This window comes from Anabrus simplex, chromosome 10, assembly GCF_040414725.1.
Source record: "Anabrus simplex isolate iqAnaSimp1 chromosome 10, ASM4041472v1, whole genome shotgun sequence".
NCBI lineage: Eukaryota > Metazoa > Arthropoda > Insecta > Orthoptera > Tettigoniidae > Anabrus > Anabrus simplex.
The window spans coordinates 106501865-106522673 of NC_090274.1; the positions used below are offsets into that span (position 1 = coordinate 106501865).

At 37.5% G+C, this 20809-nt stretch overlaps 1 protein-coding gene across 1 annotated transcript in view; it reads left to right on the forward strand.

Annotated features, from left to right (window-relative positions):
* LOC136882446 (selenoprotein M) overlaps positions 1-19773 on the forward strand; it is a 61829-nt gene extending 42056 nt beyond the window's left edge. Inside the window, exons 3-4 of the mRNA XM_067155102.2 lie at positions 14053-14122; positions 19230-19773. Coding sequence (XP_067011203.1) covers positions 14053-14122; positions 19230-19346 — 187 coding nt within the window. The 3' untranslated portion in view covers positions 19347-19773. The remainder of the gene's footprint in view (positions 1-14052; positions 14123-19229) is intronic.
* Positions 19774-20809: the final 1036 nt, after the last annotated feature.

The following is a 20809-nucleotide window of genomic DNA, read 5'->3' on the forward strand; positions in this document are numbered from 1 at the left end:
TTTTTTTTTTTTAATCACCTCATAAACCGTACATGTTTCACATGTTTCAAAGACCTTACTCTTCTCTTTCTCAGCGTTTTTTTTTTTTTTTTTTTTTTCTCTCTCTCTACCAATTATTTCTTGGGCCTCTTTACTGAATATTACATATCAAACACCAAAGTTCTAAATATCTCTTAAGAGAAATCTAATGTGTGTCATAATCAAAATATATCACAAATGTCACATAAGAACACTAAAACTACACTATTCTATTTAGAATTTTTTCTTAAAATGCCATCGTCGTCTATTATCTAAGAAACCAGTTTATTAAATTAGCGTCTCATAAACGTTTACAAAATCTTCCAGTTCAGAGATCATGTCATTTAGTTTAGCTAATATTTCCATCTGTCCTCGAAAATCCCTAGAGTTGTATCGCTTCACACCAACCTAGATGAATATGCCATTATCATACATAAACATAATTGGCCTCATAAACGTTTACAAAATCTTCCAGTTCAGAGATCATGTCATTTAGTTTAGCTGGTATTTCCATCTGTCCTCGAAAATCCCTAGAGTTGTATCGCTTCACACCAACCTAGATGAATATGCCATTATCATACATAAACATAATTGGCCTTGACCTTAACATCCGTTAATATGCCTGTCATCCGAATTGATTCGATTGACAACCAATGGAGATCAAGAGCAAGTGAAGAAACTAAGTAATTTAATAGATATATATTTACCAGATATTGTAATAGGAGTTGAATCATGGCTGAGAAATTATATAATGGATGCAGAAATTTTCTCACGGCACTGGAGTATGTATCGTAGAGATAGGATAGGAATGGTGGGAGGGGGAGTGTTCATTCTGGTGAAAGAAGAATTTGTAAGCTACGAAAAAGTTAAAGATGAGACACATGAAATTCTAGGTCTAAGGCTCATTTCTAAAGATAATAGGCAACTTGATATATTTGGAGTGTACAGATCGGGAAAGGGTAGCACTGACGCGGATTCAGAATTATTTGATAGGATAGTCAGCTATGTGGGAAACGACATGGAAAGAAATGTGATTGTAGCGGGAGATCTGAATTTGCCAGATGTAAATTGGGAAGGAAATGCGAACGACAGGAAGCATGACCAACAAATGGCAAATAAGTTAATATGGGAAGGACAGCTGATTCAGAAAGTGATGGAACCAACCAGAGGGAAAAATATCCTGGATGTGGTGCTGATAAAACCAGATGAGCTCTATAGGGAAAATGAAGTAATAGATGGTATTAGTGATCATGAAGCTGTTTTTGTGGTAGTTAAAAATAAATGTGATAGAAAGGAAGGTCTTAAAAGTAGGACTGTTAGGCAGTACCATATGGCTGATAAAGCAGGCATGAGGCAGTTTCTAAAAAGTAACTATGATCGGTGGAAAACGGTAAATAAAAATGTAAACAGACTCTGGGATGGGTTTAAAGAAATTGTTGTGGAATGTGAAAACAGGTTTGTACCTTTAAGGGTGGTAAGGAATGGTAAAGACCCACCTTATTATAATAGAGAAATAAAGAGACTAAGAAGGAGGTGCAGACTGGAAAGAAATAGAGTTAGAAATGGCTGTGGAAGTAAGGAGAAATTGAAGGAACTTACTAGAAAATTGAATCTAGCAAAGAAGGCAGCTAAGGATAACATGATGACAAGCATAATTGGCAGTCATACAAATTTTAGTGAAAAATGGAAGGGTATGTATAGGTATTTTAAGGCAGAAACAGGTTCTAAGAAGGACATTCCAGGAATAATTAATGAACAAGGGGAGTGTGTATGTGAAGATCTTCAAAAGGCAGAAGTATTCAGTCAGCAGTACGCAAAGATTGTTGGTTACAAGGATAATGTCGAGATAGAGGAGGAGACTAAGGCCAAAGAAGTAATAAAATTTACATATGATAACAATGACATTTACAATAAGATACAAAAGTTGAAAACTAGAAAAGCGGCTGGAATTGATCAGATTTCTGGGGATATACTAAAGACAATGGGTTGGGATATAGTACCATATCTGAAGTACTTATTTGATTATTGTTTGGTCGGAGGAGCTATACCAGATGAATGGAGAGTTGCTATAGTAGCCCCTGTGTATAAAGGAAAGGGTGATAGACATAAAGCTGTAAATTACAGGCCAGTAAGTTTGACATGCATTGTATGTAAGCTTTGGGAAGGCATTCTTTCTGATTATATTAGACATGTTTGTGAAATTAATAACTGGTTCGATAGAAGGCAATTCGGTTTTAGGAAAGATTATTCCACTGAAGCTCAACTTGTAGGATTCCAGCAAGATATAGCAGATATCTTGGATTCTGGAGGTCAAATGGACTGTATCGCGATTGACCTGTCTAAAGCATTTGATAGGGTGGATCATGGGAGACTACTGGCAAAAATGAGTGCAATTGGACTAGACAAAAGAGTGACCGAATGGGTTGCTATATTTCTAGAAAATAGATCTCAGAGAGTTAGAGTAGGTGAAGTTTTGTCTGACCCTGTAATAGTTGAGAGGGGAGTTCCTCAGGGCAGTGTTATTGGACCTTTATGTTTTCTTATATATATAAATGATATGAGTAAAGGAGTGGAATCGGAGGTAAGGCTTTTTGCGGATGATGTTATTCTCTATAGAGTGATAAATAAGTTACAAGATTGTGAGCAACTGAAACGTGACCTCGAAAATGTTGTGAGATGGACAGCAAGCAATGGTATGTTGATAAACAGGGTTAAAAGTCAGGTTGTGAGTTTCACAAATAGGAAAAGTCCTCTCAGTTTTAATTACTGCATTGATGGGGTGAAAGTTCCTTTTGGGGATCATTGTAAGTATCTAGGTGTTAATATAAGGAAAGATCTTCATTGGGGTAATCACATAAATGGGATTGTAAATAAAGGGTACCGATCTCTGCACATGGTTATGAGGGTGTTTAGGGGTTGTAGTAAGGATGTAAAGGAGAGGGCATATAAGTCTCTGGTAAGACCCCAACTAGAGTATGGTTCCAGTGTATGGGACCCTCACCAGGATTACCTGATTCAAGAACTGGAAAAAATCCAAAGAAAAGCAGCTCAATTTGTTCTGAGTGATTTCCGACAAAAGAGTAGCGTTACAAAAATGTCGCAATGTTTGGGTTGGGAAGAATTGAGAGAAAGAAGAAGAGCTGCTCGACTAAGTGGTATGTTCTAAGCTGTCAGCGGAGAGATGGCATGGAATGACATTAGTAGACGAATAAGTTTGAATGGCGTTTATAAAAGTAGGAAAGATCACAATATGAAGATAAAATTGGAATTCAAGAGGACAAACTGGGGCAAATATTCTTTTATAGGAAGGGGAGTTAGGGATTGGAATAACTTACCAAGGGAGATGTTCAATAAATTTCCAATTTCTTTGAAATCATTTCGGAAAAGGCTAGGAAAGCAACAGACAGGGAATCTGCCACTTGTGCGACTGCCCTAAATGCAGATCAGTATTGATTGATTGATTGATTGATTGATTGATTGATTGATTGATTGATTGATTGATTGATTGATTGATTGATTGATTGATTGATTGATTGATTGATTGATTGATTGATTGATTTTAAATAGAACAACTGACAGATTTTCAGATTTGGATGTCAAAATAATCATTGTCCATTTGCAAATAGAGGAGAAAGATAGTGATCCTTATATCCATGTATGAGGTGATTTAAAAAAAAAAAACTCTTATGTATTGACAAGGCTGACTTTTAACTCTCAAAGGTAGAGTACAGATTGTAGTCAATATGGACCATTATATTAGAAAATTTAAAAAATTCAAACCACAGTGGTTGAGTTAATAAATCACAATTATTAAATGAATTCTTCTACAGTTCAAGGATTATTCCTGTAAATGTTTCCTCTGAGATTTCCCCATAGATAAAAGTCACAGATGCTTGAACTAGGGAACCTTAATTCTTTACTGCTGATTGATCATCATTGAACACTTCCTGCAACCGTGGCATAAAGCTACATGGCCTATCACACCATCCTGCTGGAAATAGCTGTACCTTTTTCTTCTTCAGTCAGTTCTGACAAAAAATTGTTAGAATATAACAGGTGGAAGTAATCGTGTCTTGAAAAAAATACCAGACCACTAATTCGTCAGGTATTAATAGCACACCATGCACCCACTTTCACATAGTGCTCATGTCTCGGGTGTAAAATGTGTGGGTTCTCTGTATCCCAGATCCTATTGTCCTGTGAATTGACATATCCACTCAAACGAAACCATGGTTCGTCACTCATAAAAAGAAAGTTTAGATCCACTAATCGCAAAATCTTGTTCTTGCAATGACATCTGTATGTTATGGACTGAATGACTCCGGTAAGATCGTAAATGTAATAATTTTGTTGCATTACATGACGAATGTGAAATGAGCTACTCTCCAAAGCGACTTATGTGGACTGACTTGCAGTCTTGCTTGTATATCTTCTGATCCCTCTTGTGTGAGAGCTGTTCTCCTTTAGTTACAGATCCACTACTGCGCCACTTGTGAATGAGTTGTTGTCATAGGTAATACATTTCATATTATTTCATATTGAAGAGCAATATAATGAAAAACAAGAGCTATTCAGTACTCATTTATTGTAACCTAAAAAAACTTGCATATATTTGAAACTAGTTCCGGTCTTGCTAGAGACGATCATCAGTCAGTCATAAAGTAAAGGCAAGACAAATTATAATAGATAAAATGTATAGAAATATGTATAATAGATAAAATGTATGGAATGTGCTTCTGTATGGTTGCGAAAGCTGGACATTAGGAATGCAAGAAAAGAAAAAACTAGAGGCAGTTGAAATGTGGATCTGGAGAAGAATGCAGAGGATAAGTTGGACTGAAATGAAGAGCAATACCCAAGTCCTCAGAGAGATAAGAAAGGAATCTGATAACTGAAATTGAAAAACGGAAAACTAAAATTTATTGGTCACATTCTGCGGAATGAGGAGTTCCTTTGTAATATCATTGAAGGAAGAATTGCTGGAAAAAGAGGAAGAGGACGACCCAGAGTGTCTTACTTCAAGAACCTGCTTCTGAGGATGAAGTGCAAGACTGAGTTGAAAAGACTGGCTCAAGATAGACAACTGTGGCTGCAGCGACAAGGCCTAGCCTTTAGAATATGATGATGATGATGATGATGTATAAAATAATAGTGTGTTGTCGACATTCTTTGCAAGACAAGTAAAGAGTTGAATGATAATGTTTTCTTCTAATTTGAAAATTAACAAGTTGTTGCACATAACATTTTGATGGTGCTATAGAACCGAACAAGTGGCCACGTCGTTTGGCCTATGTGGCTGTCAGCTTGCTTTCGGAAGATAGTGGGCTTGAACCCCATTGTCGGCAGTCGTGGTTTCCCATTTTCACACCAGGCTGTACCTTAATTAAGGCAACCATTGCTTTCTTCCTATTTCTAGCCCTTTCTTATCTGTCGCCATAAGGTCTATTTTACATTAAGAAATATGGGTAAGTGGTTTCACCTATTCAACACTACAAACTTGTGAAGTTATTAATACGTCACATATTTATTTGATCTCATTATTGGGACGGGTTTCGGCAACTATACTTGCCATCATCAGCCTAAGAAAATTGTTACAAGGTATTTTGAAAACTATGCTAACATAATTTTAAAATCTATGTATGTACAACTTGTTCTTAAACTAAGTTTTTGTATTGGGTGTACATCATAAAACTTGTATATTTAAAATACAAAGACTAGAATAATTCTTATGATATACAATACAAGTCATAAATATTATACAATCTTTTGAATATAAAATAGTAAGTGGTGATGTCAAATTGCTTGTAGATGTTATAAAAGGTTGATTACAGCATTGCGTTTTTGTAAAAAAATTCTTCATAAAATATATCTTAATTGGACATTAAAGGCATTCAATTGGCATTATCGAATTACAAGCATTTTTAAAATTATATTTAACATACAGTAAAATTGGCTGATTAGAATCTTAAAAGCCATTATACGTGAGGGAAAGTCAGATTACAGCACCAGTTTTTGACAAAAACAGTTCCTCGTAGAATATATGTTAATGAACTGTGTAGAATGTTCGAGTTTGCCTTGATAGTATCTAGAGTATAGTGACTAATATCTTGTGTGGATACAGTAAATTAAATTATATTAGTATACTAGCAAGATACCCGTGCTTCGCTATGGTATTATGCTGAGATTTATAATTGAATGCTTATTGTTGTAGATATATAATCCGCCGAAATTCGCGATCTGACTCGTTTACTGCGAGGATCCACCAGAATTCGTGATCTGACTCGTTTTCTAATAGATTACGGCAAGTTTCCTCCCATTTTTCAATTTTTCTTTCCAGCAATCGATTTCGTACTTCCCGGCTAGGTGCAGGTATTCCACCCGGTCAGTTGGGTCCCTAAATCTTTGCCATCTTTTCCTATAAGCATTTTTAATATGGAACAAATCCTTCAGGAGATCCGGCGTGGTGTCTTCTTGGGTGCCTTGGCGGTACTGAACCCGCGGCCGGACTACATTCTTAGTCATTACCCGTCCAGGACCCGTTTCCAGCGGGATCCGCACATTTGACGATGATCCAAGGCAAGTGTGCAGGATTTCTGGCGTTACGAATGACATACTCCCGTGCATTATTGACCTTATTATAGAGGTGAACAATTGTACGGTCAATCTCTTTCCTGTCGTTTATTTCAAATGTGTTTAAATTTTTATTTATATGCCAGGAGAATCTACTGTAATCTAAGAACGTTCTCCGAAGGAAAAGATGGTTCTTGAAAACGAACCCAGTAAAGATCAGAATAAGTACATCGAAAATCTACAGCCTGTTTCCAGTCATTCGACAGGGTCAGGAATGGAATGAATAAAGACCCATCTAGCGGCGACAATAGGAATTGTTCCGGCTGCCGAAGCCTGTCGCACTTCTCTGGGGCAATGATTATTAAATGACAAATGAAATGAATTGATACTGGACAGTGTTGCTGGAATGAATGATGACAGGGAAAACCGGAGTATCCGGAGAAAAACCTGTCCCGCCTCCGTTTTGTCCAGCACGAATGTCACATGGAATGACCGGGATTTGAACCACGCAACCCAGCTGTGAGAGGCCGCCTGAGCAACGGAGGCTCCTTGTAAGTACATTGCGAACAGTAAAATCAATTGGTCTCCCCTCCTTGACACCCCACCGCCGTTAAGTCTATTTACCCTCCAAAAAGGAATGAAAAGATGGCGTGCTTCTTTATGTTTAAAGGAGATTCCAAACACCAATGTGGTCACGTCTATTACCTTCAGTTTTGAGATATAAGTATACCCATAAAAATAATTCACTTTTTTCACTTCCTTTCACACTCCTCCCCCTCCCCACCCAACCAAGTGAATTTTCCAGCAAAAAATACTTGTTTCTTTAATAGTAAAGGATCTTCTAAATACCAAATATCACGACTCTAACTTTTTCAGTATATCCTCACGAAAGGAATTCAACTCCTTTTCACTCCAGCCCCCCCACACCCCAAGATGGTTTCCCCCAAAATGCGTTTTTCTTTGTTTTTAAAGGAGATCCAAATACCAATTTTCACGTCTGTAACAACTTTAGTTTTTATTAGCTTATGTATTCTCATACAAATAAGTCAATTAAATATTTCAATTCTTTAACCACCCCCCCCCCCCCCTTCATTGGATTTTCCGAGAATACATGTTTCTTTACTTTTAGAGCAGATTCCAAATATCAAATTTCATGTCTGTAACATCTTCATTTTTGAGATATCAGTAGCCTAATTAAAAGAATTCAACACCATTTTCAGTCATTATTAACTACCCCCTCCACCCAAGTGGTATTTCCGAAAACTAAAAGTACACGTTTCTTTATTTTTAATAGAGATAAAAATACCATTTTTCACTTCTGTAACATGTTACGTTTTTTGAGATATACTGTAGAAATTCTCATTTTCAAATTTCACCCCTTTTTAGTTCCCTTAAGTGGAGTTTCCAAAAACAAATCACCTATAATTCTTTACATTTACAGGAGATTCCAAATACCTACTTTTTACGTCTGTAACATTTTACGTTTCTCAGATATTCTGTAGATATAGTCTTTCAAAAAATTCACCCCTACTTGTCACTCCTGTTTAACCGCCATTAATTGGATTTTCCAAAAACAAAAAATACGTGTTTCTTTATTTTTAAAGGAGATTCCATATAAAAATTTTGAGTTCTGTAATATCTTCAGTTTCTGAGATATATGTATCCTAATTAAAGGCATTCAACCTATTGTTCACCCTTTTAACCCCTCCTATTGGGATTTACAGAAAACAAAAAAAATACGTGTTCCTTTATATTAAAGGAGATTCTAAATACCAATTTTTACATCTTTAAAAACATTTAAAGTTTTAAGATGTAGACACTCATTTTAAAAATTCACCCCCCTTTTCACTCCCCATTATTTGGATTTTCCAAAAACAAAAAATACCTGATTCTTTATTTGTAAAGTAGATCCCAAATACCAATTTCAGGTCAGTAATATCTTCGGGTTCGGAAATATAAGTAGCCTCATTAAAGGCATTCAACCCCTTTTTCACCCTTTTCCACCCTTCCTATTGGGATTTTCCAAAAACAAAAAATACTTGTTTCTTTATTTTTAAAGGAGATTCTAAATACAAATTATTACATCTATAAACTTTAGAAGTTTTGAGATATAGATACACTCATTTTAAAAATTCACCCCCCATTAATTGGATTTTCCAAAAACAAAAAGTACGTGTTTCTTTATTTTTAAAGGAGATCTCAAACACCAATTTTCAGGTCTGTAATATCTTCATGTTCAGAAATATAAGTAGCCTCATTTAAGGCATTCAACCCCTTTTTCACCCTTTTCCACCCCTTCCTATTAGGATTTTCCGAAAACAAAATAATACATGTTTCTTTACTTTTAAAGGAGATTCTAAATACCAATTTTTACATCTATAAACTTTAAAAGTTTTGAGATACAGATACACTCATTTTAAAAATTCACCCCCTTTTCACCCCCCAATAATTGGATTTTCCGGAAACAAAAAGATACGTGTTTATTTTTAAAGGAGCTCCCCAACACCAATTTTTAGGTCTGTAACATCTTCAGCTTCTGTAATATAAATATCCTCATTAAAGGCATTCGAACAATTTTGCACCCCTTTTCACCCTTCCTATTGGGATTTTCCGAAAACAAAAATATACGTGTTTCTTTATTTTTAATGAAGAGTCTAAATACCAATTTTTACATCTGTAAACTTTCAAAGTTTTGAGATATAGATACACCAATTTTCATAATTCACCCCCCCTTTTCACCCTCCCATTAATTGGAGTTTCCAAAAACAAAAAAATACGTGTTTCTTTATTTTTAAAAGAGATCTAAAGTACCAATTTTCAGGTCTGTAATATGTTCAGTTTCTGAGATATAAGTACCGGTATCCTCATTAAAGGCATTCAACCACTATTTCACCCTTTTTCACCCCTCCCATTGGGATTTTCCGAAAACAAAAAAATACGTGTTTCCTTATTTTTAAGGAAGATTCTAAATACCAATTTTTATATCTGTAAACCTTTAACGTTTTGAGATATAGATACACTCATTTTAAACTTTCACCCCCCTTTTCACCCCCTTAGAGACGGAATATCCAAAAATCCTCTCTTAGCGAGCACCTACATCTTATTATGAATGTATCCTCAAAATTTCATTTCTTTATGTCCAGTAGTTTTGGCTCGGCGATGATGAATCAGTCAGTCAGTCAGGACAAGTTACTTTACTGTATATATATAGATGTGTCACGTAATATTGATCTTATATTTTGATTGTTGTATCTATAAATATGCATAGAGTGGAGAATTGTACATTGATGACCGAGATTTCTTGAAAAAACAATATGTTCAGAAGGATTTTTGGTAGATCTAGAAAGATCTTGAACCAAGACGGACCTAAAGGAAGAAAATTGTGTATTAACGTGACGGAAGCAGAGACAAGGAGAGCCCCTCGAGCACCATGTTGACGAAAGTAAAGTTGAAGAGGAACTGCCTTGCGAAATGAGACAACAGACCACGAGCCCTAGCGGAGAGGCGGAGCATGTTATGTAGGGGAAGGGGTGGTGGCGGTAGCTGGAGGGCATTGATCGAGAGGGCCAGTGCGACGTAAAGCAGAATTGTAAAAAAGATAATAAAATAAATGTACTGTAGAACAGGGAAACTGTGTACAGAATTTTTGAAGGCACCTTTAATTTGCTTCTTCTTGAGCAAATAACACTCAACCAAAAATATTCTCTGCACTACAGTGTGCTTAACAACTGCGATAATAACCTTCAGCACACCTTAAAACTCCATTAGTTACTAGGGAACTGCTGCGTCAGCTGTCAACACTTTTTATCACGTGAGTGGCTGTGAGCAAAATTGCGAATTGTTAAATTATACTCCCTGCACAGTAGATGGTAAATGACGACGACACCACAAAGTACTACGCTGGTGTAGCAGGGGGAGAGGTGATACTCCCACGTGGCACATCCTAGATGGCAAATAGCGGGGTCGTAACCGGCTTGCCGGCAGACTTGAGGGAACTAGCTCTCGCGGACCAAATACACCATCCCCTGTGGGTGGGGGACGCAGACGAAGAATATAACCATGGTATCCCCTACATGTCATAAGGGGCGACCAAGGGATGATTGAATTAGAACCGTGAAACTACTTGTATTAGTACTATCACACAGGGAACACCATGAGTCCCCTTTATTTGTGAATAGTACCACTATGTTAGGTACACAATAGGTTTGTGATTAGTAGCAGCAGAGAGTGGTTCACTGCGGGTTTATTGTACCTATGGTTAGTACCGCTATGTGCGGAACACCACAGGCTTACGTTGCCTGTGATTACTATATGAGTGACTCCAGGGTCTGCGTTGCCTGTGATTAGTACCCACTATGTGAGGAATACCGGCGCCCGTGATTAGTACACCTAGGAGAGGAACGCCATGAGTTTGCATTGACTGTAAGTGGCACCATTATGTGAGAGACACCATAGGTCTGCGTAACCTGTGTGGCATACAATACTTGTGAGTAGTACCACAATGTGTAGAACACCGTGAGTCTGTGCCACTTTCGATTAGATTGATGAGAAATACCCCGGTTTTACTTTACTAGTGATAAGTACCATTATGAGTGGCCATTGACCTGGATTTTGGACCCCTTTATACAACAAGCAGTCCCTTGGTCAGTAACACTATTGTTTGAAAATAGTTTCAGGGAAGATGGAGTATTGCGGGTCGAATCCACTGATTGTTTTAAGTTCATAATCATTGTTCGTCGTCGTCTTTTTGCATTCTAGTCAGTGCATCGATTTTGGAATTATTTTTAACTTTCAGTATGGTATTGTGAGTTGGATCCGCTGCTTATTTTAAGTTCATATTCATCCATTCATTCTTCAACATCACATTTTGAATTTTGGTCAGTGGATGGATATTGAGCTTTTAAACTTTATTTCATCTCTTTTCGTACCATTAGGGGCCGATGACCTAAGTGTTAGGCCTTTCTAAACAACAAACATATTCCACATCATAAAACAACTAGGATAAACACAAAAGGAAAGAATGCCAACAGGTCAATAAAAGTAATAAAAAGGAGCAAACGCCTCATTTCGCTATCACGTTCAGGCCATCTATGACAGCTGGTGAGGATCAAAACAGCCTTTGGGTTGAATACTCACTGTACAAATTAAAAAATAATGTACATTCTCCATTTATACACAAGAGACACTTGAATATATCTCAAACATTATCAGAATGAATAAAATTCGTAAGTTTTCTTACTGGTATAGTATTATACATTCTCTAGCAGTCAGATAATTTTCTCTAGTGCTGTGATCTTACTCTTGATTGCCTAGCTTTCCACTAAATCTTAAGCTTCAGAAATTACTATGAACATGTCCGAATAATTCTGCCTGGGGAAGATCCCTGTAACTCCTTTAAACTTCGGACGACATCTTGATAAGTCTTCAATCTGCATTCAGTCATTTCTTCACTTCCTATTCCTGTTGTGAGAACTACTGGTGATGAATTGCAGAGAAGAAACATTAGAGTACCATACGGAAAGTGGATTGTCAGGTGGTCGAAGGAAATATCCAGCAGTTAATCCGTAAGGGCTGGGAGAGAAGGAATGTTCTGTACCACTTGCATCACAGACCATCCAGAATGTATAGGATGGTTAAAATATTGCTAAACGATCCAGCTAGGAGGATTGGACATTTTCCAGGTATATATCAGCTTTTGTTTCCATGTTTGACAGTGTCTGCTTAAACCAGAGCATTTTTCATTACATTTTAGGCCCAAATCAAGGGACAGATAATTTTCCTTTGAAGGCTTTATAGGCTATACAGTCCTAGGAAATTCAAGGGACATGGGCTGTTCCATTTGTGTTAAGAGGTTGTTCTTCAGTGCATTAATGCCCTTAGCATACTCTTCAATTCCAGATATCCTTGCATACTAAATACAAGGGAATAAAAAGAAGAAAGCCTCAGCTGTTTGAAAAGGATTCGCCTAACACCAGATGACAGCATATTGAATGAATAGGATGTTTTTAAACCCCCAGAAAAGAAGAACGAAGCGCCTACACAGTACCAGGTTAATTTTCTGGGGGCAAAGGCATATAGCTAACCTCTCTACCCCATCACGTGCTGAGGTTACGAATAGTGGAAGTCACAATTTTTAAGGAGAAAGGCATTTTATAGTGTAGAAGGGTATCTAGAATGTGGTATTTCAAAAACTGACCTAATATAGGTAGCTAAAGTAATTTTTCTAATGACTCAGACATTATGGCTGAGATATTTTCTATAGATTATTTTTATTAATACTGACAATACCTAGTGTACATTTCCTGTACTTGCTGGTGGAAGCAATAAACTATCTAAACTATATTTACCTTCCACATCTCCAAGGGCCTTCATGGCCTGTACGGAGACGACTTTACTTTGCTATAAAATAAGATCTGCCATTGCTGAAGTGTTAAGGTACTCAAACTTTACAGTCTTCGAGGAGTTTCACAGTTTCTATATTACCGGCAGCATCCATTGAATTGACATGATAGCCTTCAAAGACCACCGAAAGGGCTTGATAATAGATCCGACGATCAGATTCGAGCTTCCACGGTATGCATTAGCCATGCGTCTTGGTAGGTGTGCTAGGTACCAACTGATGAGCCCAACCTAGCACATTGGGGCGAAACGCTGGCAACCAGGAATGAGTTAGCTGAAAATTTATAATGTCCAAAAACGGACCATTTATATTGGTATTATAAATTTACTCATTCGGGACAAATATTTCAGATTCCCAATGGGAATCAACATCTGTATCATCCGATGGCCAAGCAGGTATCAATTTTTGGTAGTGAGACAAAGTCTCTCATAGTGCATTGGCACTGCCGGTCGCTTCAAGTAGCCTACGCAGTGGCCTCCACGGTATGCACTAGCCATGTGTCTTGGTAAGTGTGCTAGGTACCAACTGATGAGCCCAACCTAGCAAACGGGGGCGAACGCTGGCAACCAGGAATGAGTTAGCTGGAAAATTTATAATGTCCAATAACGGACCATTTATACTGGTATTACACAACCCAATGAGGTACATGAGGAAAAGAAAACAACATATAACCAAACATCCCATTCTATCAACAAGAATACTGGCTGGATGATATTGAAGTTATAGAATTAATGGTTGGTGGAGAGGAACCATTCCTCTCTTTGTCACCCAGTTCTGCAAATCATTTAACCTCAATCAGGCATTAATAAAAGAAATTGCAGTGACTGCCTTGAAATATTCCATCTAAGTCCTGAAGAACCATATCTCCCATACAGTATGTCAAATGTGCCAACCAACTCACAACTACTTTTAATATTCATATTGTCTTTTTGTATACTTTATCCTCAGGGACAGTTGGGGAAAGTCAAAATAAATACTGTATTATATCAGAATTCTTGTTGGCAACAAACTCTTGCTTTTTTATTTTCCACTGTATTTTAAATCTCTCCTTAACTTGTCGTCAGTAAGGATGTGACTTTCAAACCAATTCCTGGAGCCTCTCCAGAGCTGATACTTCTCAACAAATTTGATCAGGTAAGAGCCTTTATCACCAGTTCTGATTTATGCTTTCTGTGAGTCAATTTTGTAATTCATTTTAACTTTTTGGTGGATTTTTAGCATAGTGTTATTCATTATAACCCATCGTACACAAGCAAATTTTATAAAGCGTTTGACAAAATGTTTATAGTCAAATAATATTATAAAAACCAAGTGAGTTGACTGAACGGTTCGGTTCACATAGCCGTGAGCTTGCAGTCAGAAGATGGTGGGTTCAAACCCCCCTACTCTCAGCAGCTCTGATGTTAGTTTCCCTTTTGTCACACCTTAACATGTTGACTGCTGCCTGACGCACATGTGCGTCATTGTGTATGATCTGTTTTTTCTTGTGACTGGGTTTCATTCTCCTGTGGTGACACTCAGATTGAGGTTCAAGTTATTGATTTGTGACCCTGTTGCTTTCAAATGTAGTGTAATAACATTTGAAAGTGGCAGTGACAGTTCTACTTGTCCTTCAAATTCCAGCACAAAAAGTAAATGCAAGAGGCAGATCAATGAGAAAGCGATGCAAATTTTGGTGTGAAAAGGGGAAAAGAACCAAATCCAATTATTATTATTCTCAGTTCCTTGAAAATCCTGCATTTTCCTTAGAGTCTTGCTTTAGGATTTACTGCTAGTACTATACATGACGTGAATGACTATAATAATATTCACTTCTGCATAAAAAATATTTACTGAAGGAGCTTCTTGGTGTGAATGATTCTTAAATAACAATGTAACATCATTTGTTATAATGCAATATAAGTATGCTATATTAATAAGATGCACATCATTGACGCAGATGTGTGTCTACCAGCAGCTAGGATATTATATTGTTCTTCAATGATTTTTCATGTGTATATGTAGTGTTAACTTCTCAGTGTGGGACAACTTTCACTACCTGACTACCCTGTGCTGCAGGAGGAGTGTAGCACCAAGCATGCCATGAGACAGGCTTTTAGTTAATCGCGCTTAAATGACAAGCCGTTCAATGAATTTTACCAAAGTATTCAGTTTATTAGTGCAATGAAGTGGAGCAATCTTTTGATGCTTTCAAATCGAACAAGAGATATGGCTAAACCAAATATAGAATTGGCTAGTACCCGTCATTTTTTAAATAAGATCAAAATACAGATTTCTGTACTATGCTCATTAACATACACAATGCAAAAACTACACACATTTCCTCCACAGTTACTGGTACACATTCATTTACCCTCGATCGGAACGGAAATAACATACTGTATGACCGCACGTGATGTTGAGCATAAATATCTGCCTATTCTACTATCATCTTTACGAACTTGACTGTAAAAAACGACTGAAAATTTTTCACACAGGATACAAGCAGTTCTTAGTAGCATTCTGAGACCCATAATCAGCCACAAACCTTTCCCTTTGCCCTCTGTAATTACCCATGCCTTCTCACACAAACCCACCATCGTTAATATTATAGCCGATATCTTTCCGTGTTTCAAAAGCAACATCAATGTCACGATCACTCGCAAATTCTATATCCTGATTCTTGTTTAATTAAACTAAACTTTCCATACCATCATTCAGTAAAACGTTAATTTTTGCATTCGTGATTACAAGAAACCGTTAGCTGCCATATTGTCAACAAGAGAACTGTTGGTTTTTCAGATGCAATATCTCATATATGTAATCGATAAAAACTCGATAGATATATATATGAAACAAATGAAAGATCAATGCTTCGTCTGCAGATATATCTTACTACATTTGTAATAGTTCAAGAACTATTCGGTAGATAGAAGCACAAAGCAGAAGGTGCTACGCGCGTGTAATGTACATCACTCCACGACAGAGAGTGTTGGGGAGTCTGCGTTGAGTGGTTAAAACTACAGCCTACTACCTTTTAACCAGTAGAAAGAAAAGAAAAATATCAGCTCCTTGGACATTTTATAGGGACGCGTCTGAGTCAGTGCAATGTAGCGTAAATAGCAAAAAGGGGTATTTTTATTAAAAGTTGTTTACGTCCCACTGACACAGGTAGGTCTTACGGCGACAATGGGGTAGAAAAGGGCTAGGAGTGGGAAGGAAGTGGCTGTGACCTTAATTGAGATACAGCCAGGTGTGAAAATGGGAAACCATGGAAAATCCTCTTCAGAGCTGCCAACAGTGGGGTTTGATTTCACCATCCCCCAAATGCAAGCTCACAGCTGCACAAAATATAAAATCTTCAGCAATATATTTACAATGGTCTTGTTTGGTTAAATAATTTTATAAATCCTTCAACAAGATGTTAACAGAAATATCTGGCCTGCTAGTTTTGTTATACATACATCTTTATAGATCGTTATGCCTTTCAGCGTTCAGTCTGCAAGCCTCTTGAATTTACCAAACGCTGCTACAATCCTTTATTTGCAACTAGTGCCATGGGCTCATTTAGTTCTATACCTCTTATCTTTAAATCGTTAGAAATTGAGTCTGTCGTCATCTTGGTCTCCCTCTACTTCTCTTACCCTCCATAACAGAGTCCATTGTTCTACGTAACCTATCTTCCTCCATTCGCCTCACATGACCCCACCACCAAAGCCAGTTTATGCATACAGCTTCATCCATCCAGTTCATTCCTAACTTAGCCTTTATCTCCTCATTCCAAGTACTCTCCTGCCATTGTTCCCACCTGTTTGTACCAGCAATCATTCTCCTGTAAAGCAAAGTTGGTCTGAAAACATAGTTTATCAGGGAGCTGACTTCCTTCTTGCAGAATACTGTTGATCGTAACTGCGAGCTCACTGCATTAGCTTTACTACACCTTGATTCAATCTCACTTACTATATTACCATCCTGGGAGAACACACATCCTAAATACTTGAAATTATCTACCGGTTCCAGTTTTGTATCACCAATCTGAAATTCAGTTCTGTTCAATTTCTTACCTACTGACATCAATTTAGTCTTCGAGAGGCTAATTTTCATACCATACTCATTGCACCTATTTTCAAGTTGCAAGATTGGAGGCTTTTGGCACAATCTGCCATTAAGAACAAGTCGGGAGCATAGGCCAGACTGCTTACTACCTTTCCATCTAACTGAATCCCTCCCTGCCACTTTATACTTTTTAGCAGATGATCCATGTAAGCTACGAACGACAAAGGTGAAAGATCACAGCCTTGTCTAACTCCTGTAAGTACCCTGAACCAAGAACTCATCCTACCTTCAATTCTCACTGCAGTCCAATTGTTAATTGTTAACATAAATGCCTTTGTTTGATTGTAATAATCTACCCTTAATTCCATAGTCACCCAGTATGGTGAACATCTTTCCCTCGGCACCCTGTCATGTGCTTTCTTTAGATCTACTAAACAGAAACACAACTTTCTATTCCTCTTGTAGCATTTTTCAATCACCTGGCCCATACATTGGAACCATACTCTAGTTGGGGTCTTATCAGAAACTTATATGCCCTCTTCTTTACATCCTTACTAAAACCCCTAATTACCATCATCATAATTTCCCATTATCCAGCTGTAGCTGGGTAGGGGTAAATATGGTTCCTCTCCACTTTCTTCGGTCTTTCCACCACTACTCCTCTAACACTGTGTCCCAGTCCAGGTTTCTTTCTCTAATACTGCGTTGGATTGTCTCCTTCCATCTCAATCATGGTCGTCCACGGCCTCTCCTTCCTTGTATTTGCATTTCCATCACCTTTTTTGGCATTCTTTCATCACTCATTCACTTTATGTGCCCAAACCATCTTAGCTGGCTCTTCTCTATTCTGTCATTCATTCTTTCCTCTCCAATTTCTTCCTGAATCTTCTCATTCCTTATTTTGTCTTTTCTACTCCTCAAAAACTTCATTTCGGCTGCCTGTATTCGACTCTCATCCACTACAACCCTTAAATACCCTCATAACCATTTGCAGAGATCTGTATGCTTCATTACAATCCCATTTATATAATTACCCCAATGAAGCTCGTTCCGTATGTTAACACCTAGGTACTTACAGTGATCCCCAAAAAGAACTTTCACCCCACCAATGCAGTATTTAAAATTGAGAGGACTTCTCTTATTAGTGTAACTCACAACCTGACTTTTCACCCCGCTTATCATCATACCATTGCCTTCTGTCCATCTGACAACATTGTCGAGGTCTTTTTGCAGTTACTCACAATCTTGTAACTTATTTATTACTCTGTACTGAATAACATCATCTGCAAAAAGCCTTATCTCTGATTCCAGAATCTTTATTCATATCATTTATACATATAAGAAAACATAAATGTTCAATAATACTGCCTTGAGAAATTCCCCTCTTAATTATTACAGGGTCAGATAAAGCTTCAATTACACTAATTTTCTGAGTTCTATTTTCTAAAAATATAGCCACCCATTCAGTCATTCTTTTCTGTAGTCCAATAGCCCTTATTTTTGCCAGGAGTCTCCCATTATCCATCCTGTCAAATGCTTGAGATAGGTCAATCGCGATACAGTTCATTTGACCTGAATCTAGGATATCTGCTATATCTTGCTGGAATCCTACAAGTTGAGCTTCAGTGGAATAACCTTTCCTAAACCGAAACTTCCTTCTATCTTGTGCCTTCTTTCTAGGGTCCCGACCGATCTCCCTTGGTCAACTCTTGTTCTCGTCTTAATCCAATAGTAATGGGAGTCTTTCATTTTCACCAGGCCTTTTCATTTCTTTTGCTTATAGGCTACATTCATTCTTTGAAGAAGCCAACTTTTCCTTTTACACCTTTTTTTGCTTTACGTCGCACCGACACAGATAGGTCTTATGGCGACGATGGGACAGGAACCCCAGCATTTGCCTGGTTTGAAAATGGGAAACCACGGAAAACCATTTTCAGGGCTGCCGACAGTGGGATTCGAACCTACTATCTCCCGAATACTGGATACTGGCCGCACTTAAGTGACTGCAGCTATCGAGCTCGGTTTTACACCTTTTATTAGCATTAAGAAGAAATTGTTTTCTCGTCTAGTTCTTAAATTCTTGTAGGTTGTTCAGACTGATGATCATAAAGATCCAAACCCTTATACTGTATTTAAATTTTTTATCTGATATGAGCTCAAAATAACCAGTTTGAACATGTCTGATCTTAACCCTTCTCTGTTGTAGGAACTGGAACGAATTGACCTGGCCCCTCTTTCTCGCAAAGATTGCAATGCTCTACTGATCGATCGTGGTTTCCAGAGGAAGGAGGGACAAGAAACTGCCCATCATGATGACTTTTGACGAGAGCAAGGGTGTAGTCATAATATTTGAAATGGTCTTCTTCATCTTCATTAATTGCCCAATACTATACATTCCTAGGTAGTGCAGCCAAGAAATGAATTGCCATAATTCCACTGGGTAGTAACATCAGAAATATGGGCTGCTGTACTTAAATGTGTTTGTTTTGTAGACTGAAGTAGAAATGGTGGTTGTATTTACAAATTATGTGGAGAATGTTCTTCGAAACACTGTGAGTGCTTCATTTGGCGTTGGTGATGGTTAGCTGAGATTTTATAACAGAGTGGAGTTTGGCCTACCCTTCCCTGGCCTACCCTTCCCTATGTAGATCATATTGCAAGTGAATTGGTTATCCTGCTTCAAATTACATTATAATGTGGACTAAAAGAGAAACATTGATCTAAGGAAAATATATATCATTTATACTTGATTGGAATATGCACTTTTCCCAGAGAAATCTTGTCACAAAAGTGACATTGTGTCGTAGAATTCAGACACAGGACCTGTGTTCAAACTTAAATTCTTCTTCTTCTTGCGTTCCGGCCTTCTAAGGACCACGTTACAATTTCAAATCTTCCTCCTTAGTTGTTCTTTCCTTTCCTTCCAGTATTCGTTCATTGTTTCACTGTGCTTCTTTTTCCTGTCTTCAGTCCACTTTGTGCCTGTTTTCTTTTCCTTCCTCCCTTGGAATCATTCCATTTGTAAGACTTTGTTCTTAAAAATCTTTCTTTTCAATAATTCTTCTTCTTGTATGTTGTTCCTTTCCAGGTCTTTCTTGACTTCTTGAATCCAGGTGGTGGTTGATTTCTTTTCCCAAAGGTACTCGAAGATTCGTTTCCCAAAGGTACTCGAAGATTCGTTTAGTTAGTGTATTGTCATCCATTCTGTAAATTATTCATTACTATTGTTTGTTTTTGTGAGCCTTGAACCAGCATTTTTCTCCATTTAGAGTCCAGAATTGATCTTTGTACATAATGCTGGAAAATATCCATGTTACCATTCATAACATATTTGTTGTCATGCATGTATCCTCAAGTTATGGGCTATACAAACAGAGCCTTCCTTAATCCTCTCCAGTGTTTTATTCTAACTGCACACTTGATGATATTCACAAGAAATGGGCAACACAAAAATCGTTAATTCACAAGAAATGGGCCTGACAAAAATTGTTAATTACTTATTATGTAACATGTATGTACAGCTTTTTAATACGTATAGGCCTTTCTTGAAGTAGATGTGTGTTTATTCATTACATAAACATTTTTGTACTTATATAAAGTTGTTGGTTTTTTACACCGACATAGGTAATACTTTTTTGTACTTTTTTTACATATAGTGAATAAATCAACCTGGATAAGGCTGAGCACTAGAGCAACTACATTGGCTAGGATACAGAGTAGCATGTTCAGGGTCTCTCTTATAAACCCAGACCAAGCGCAAGATGTTTGTACTCTGAGCTACGGCAG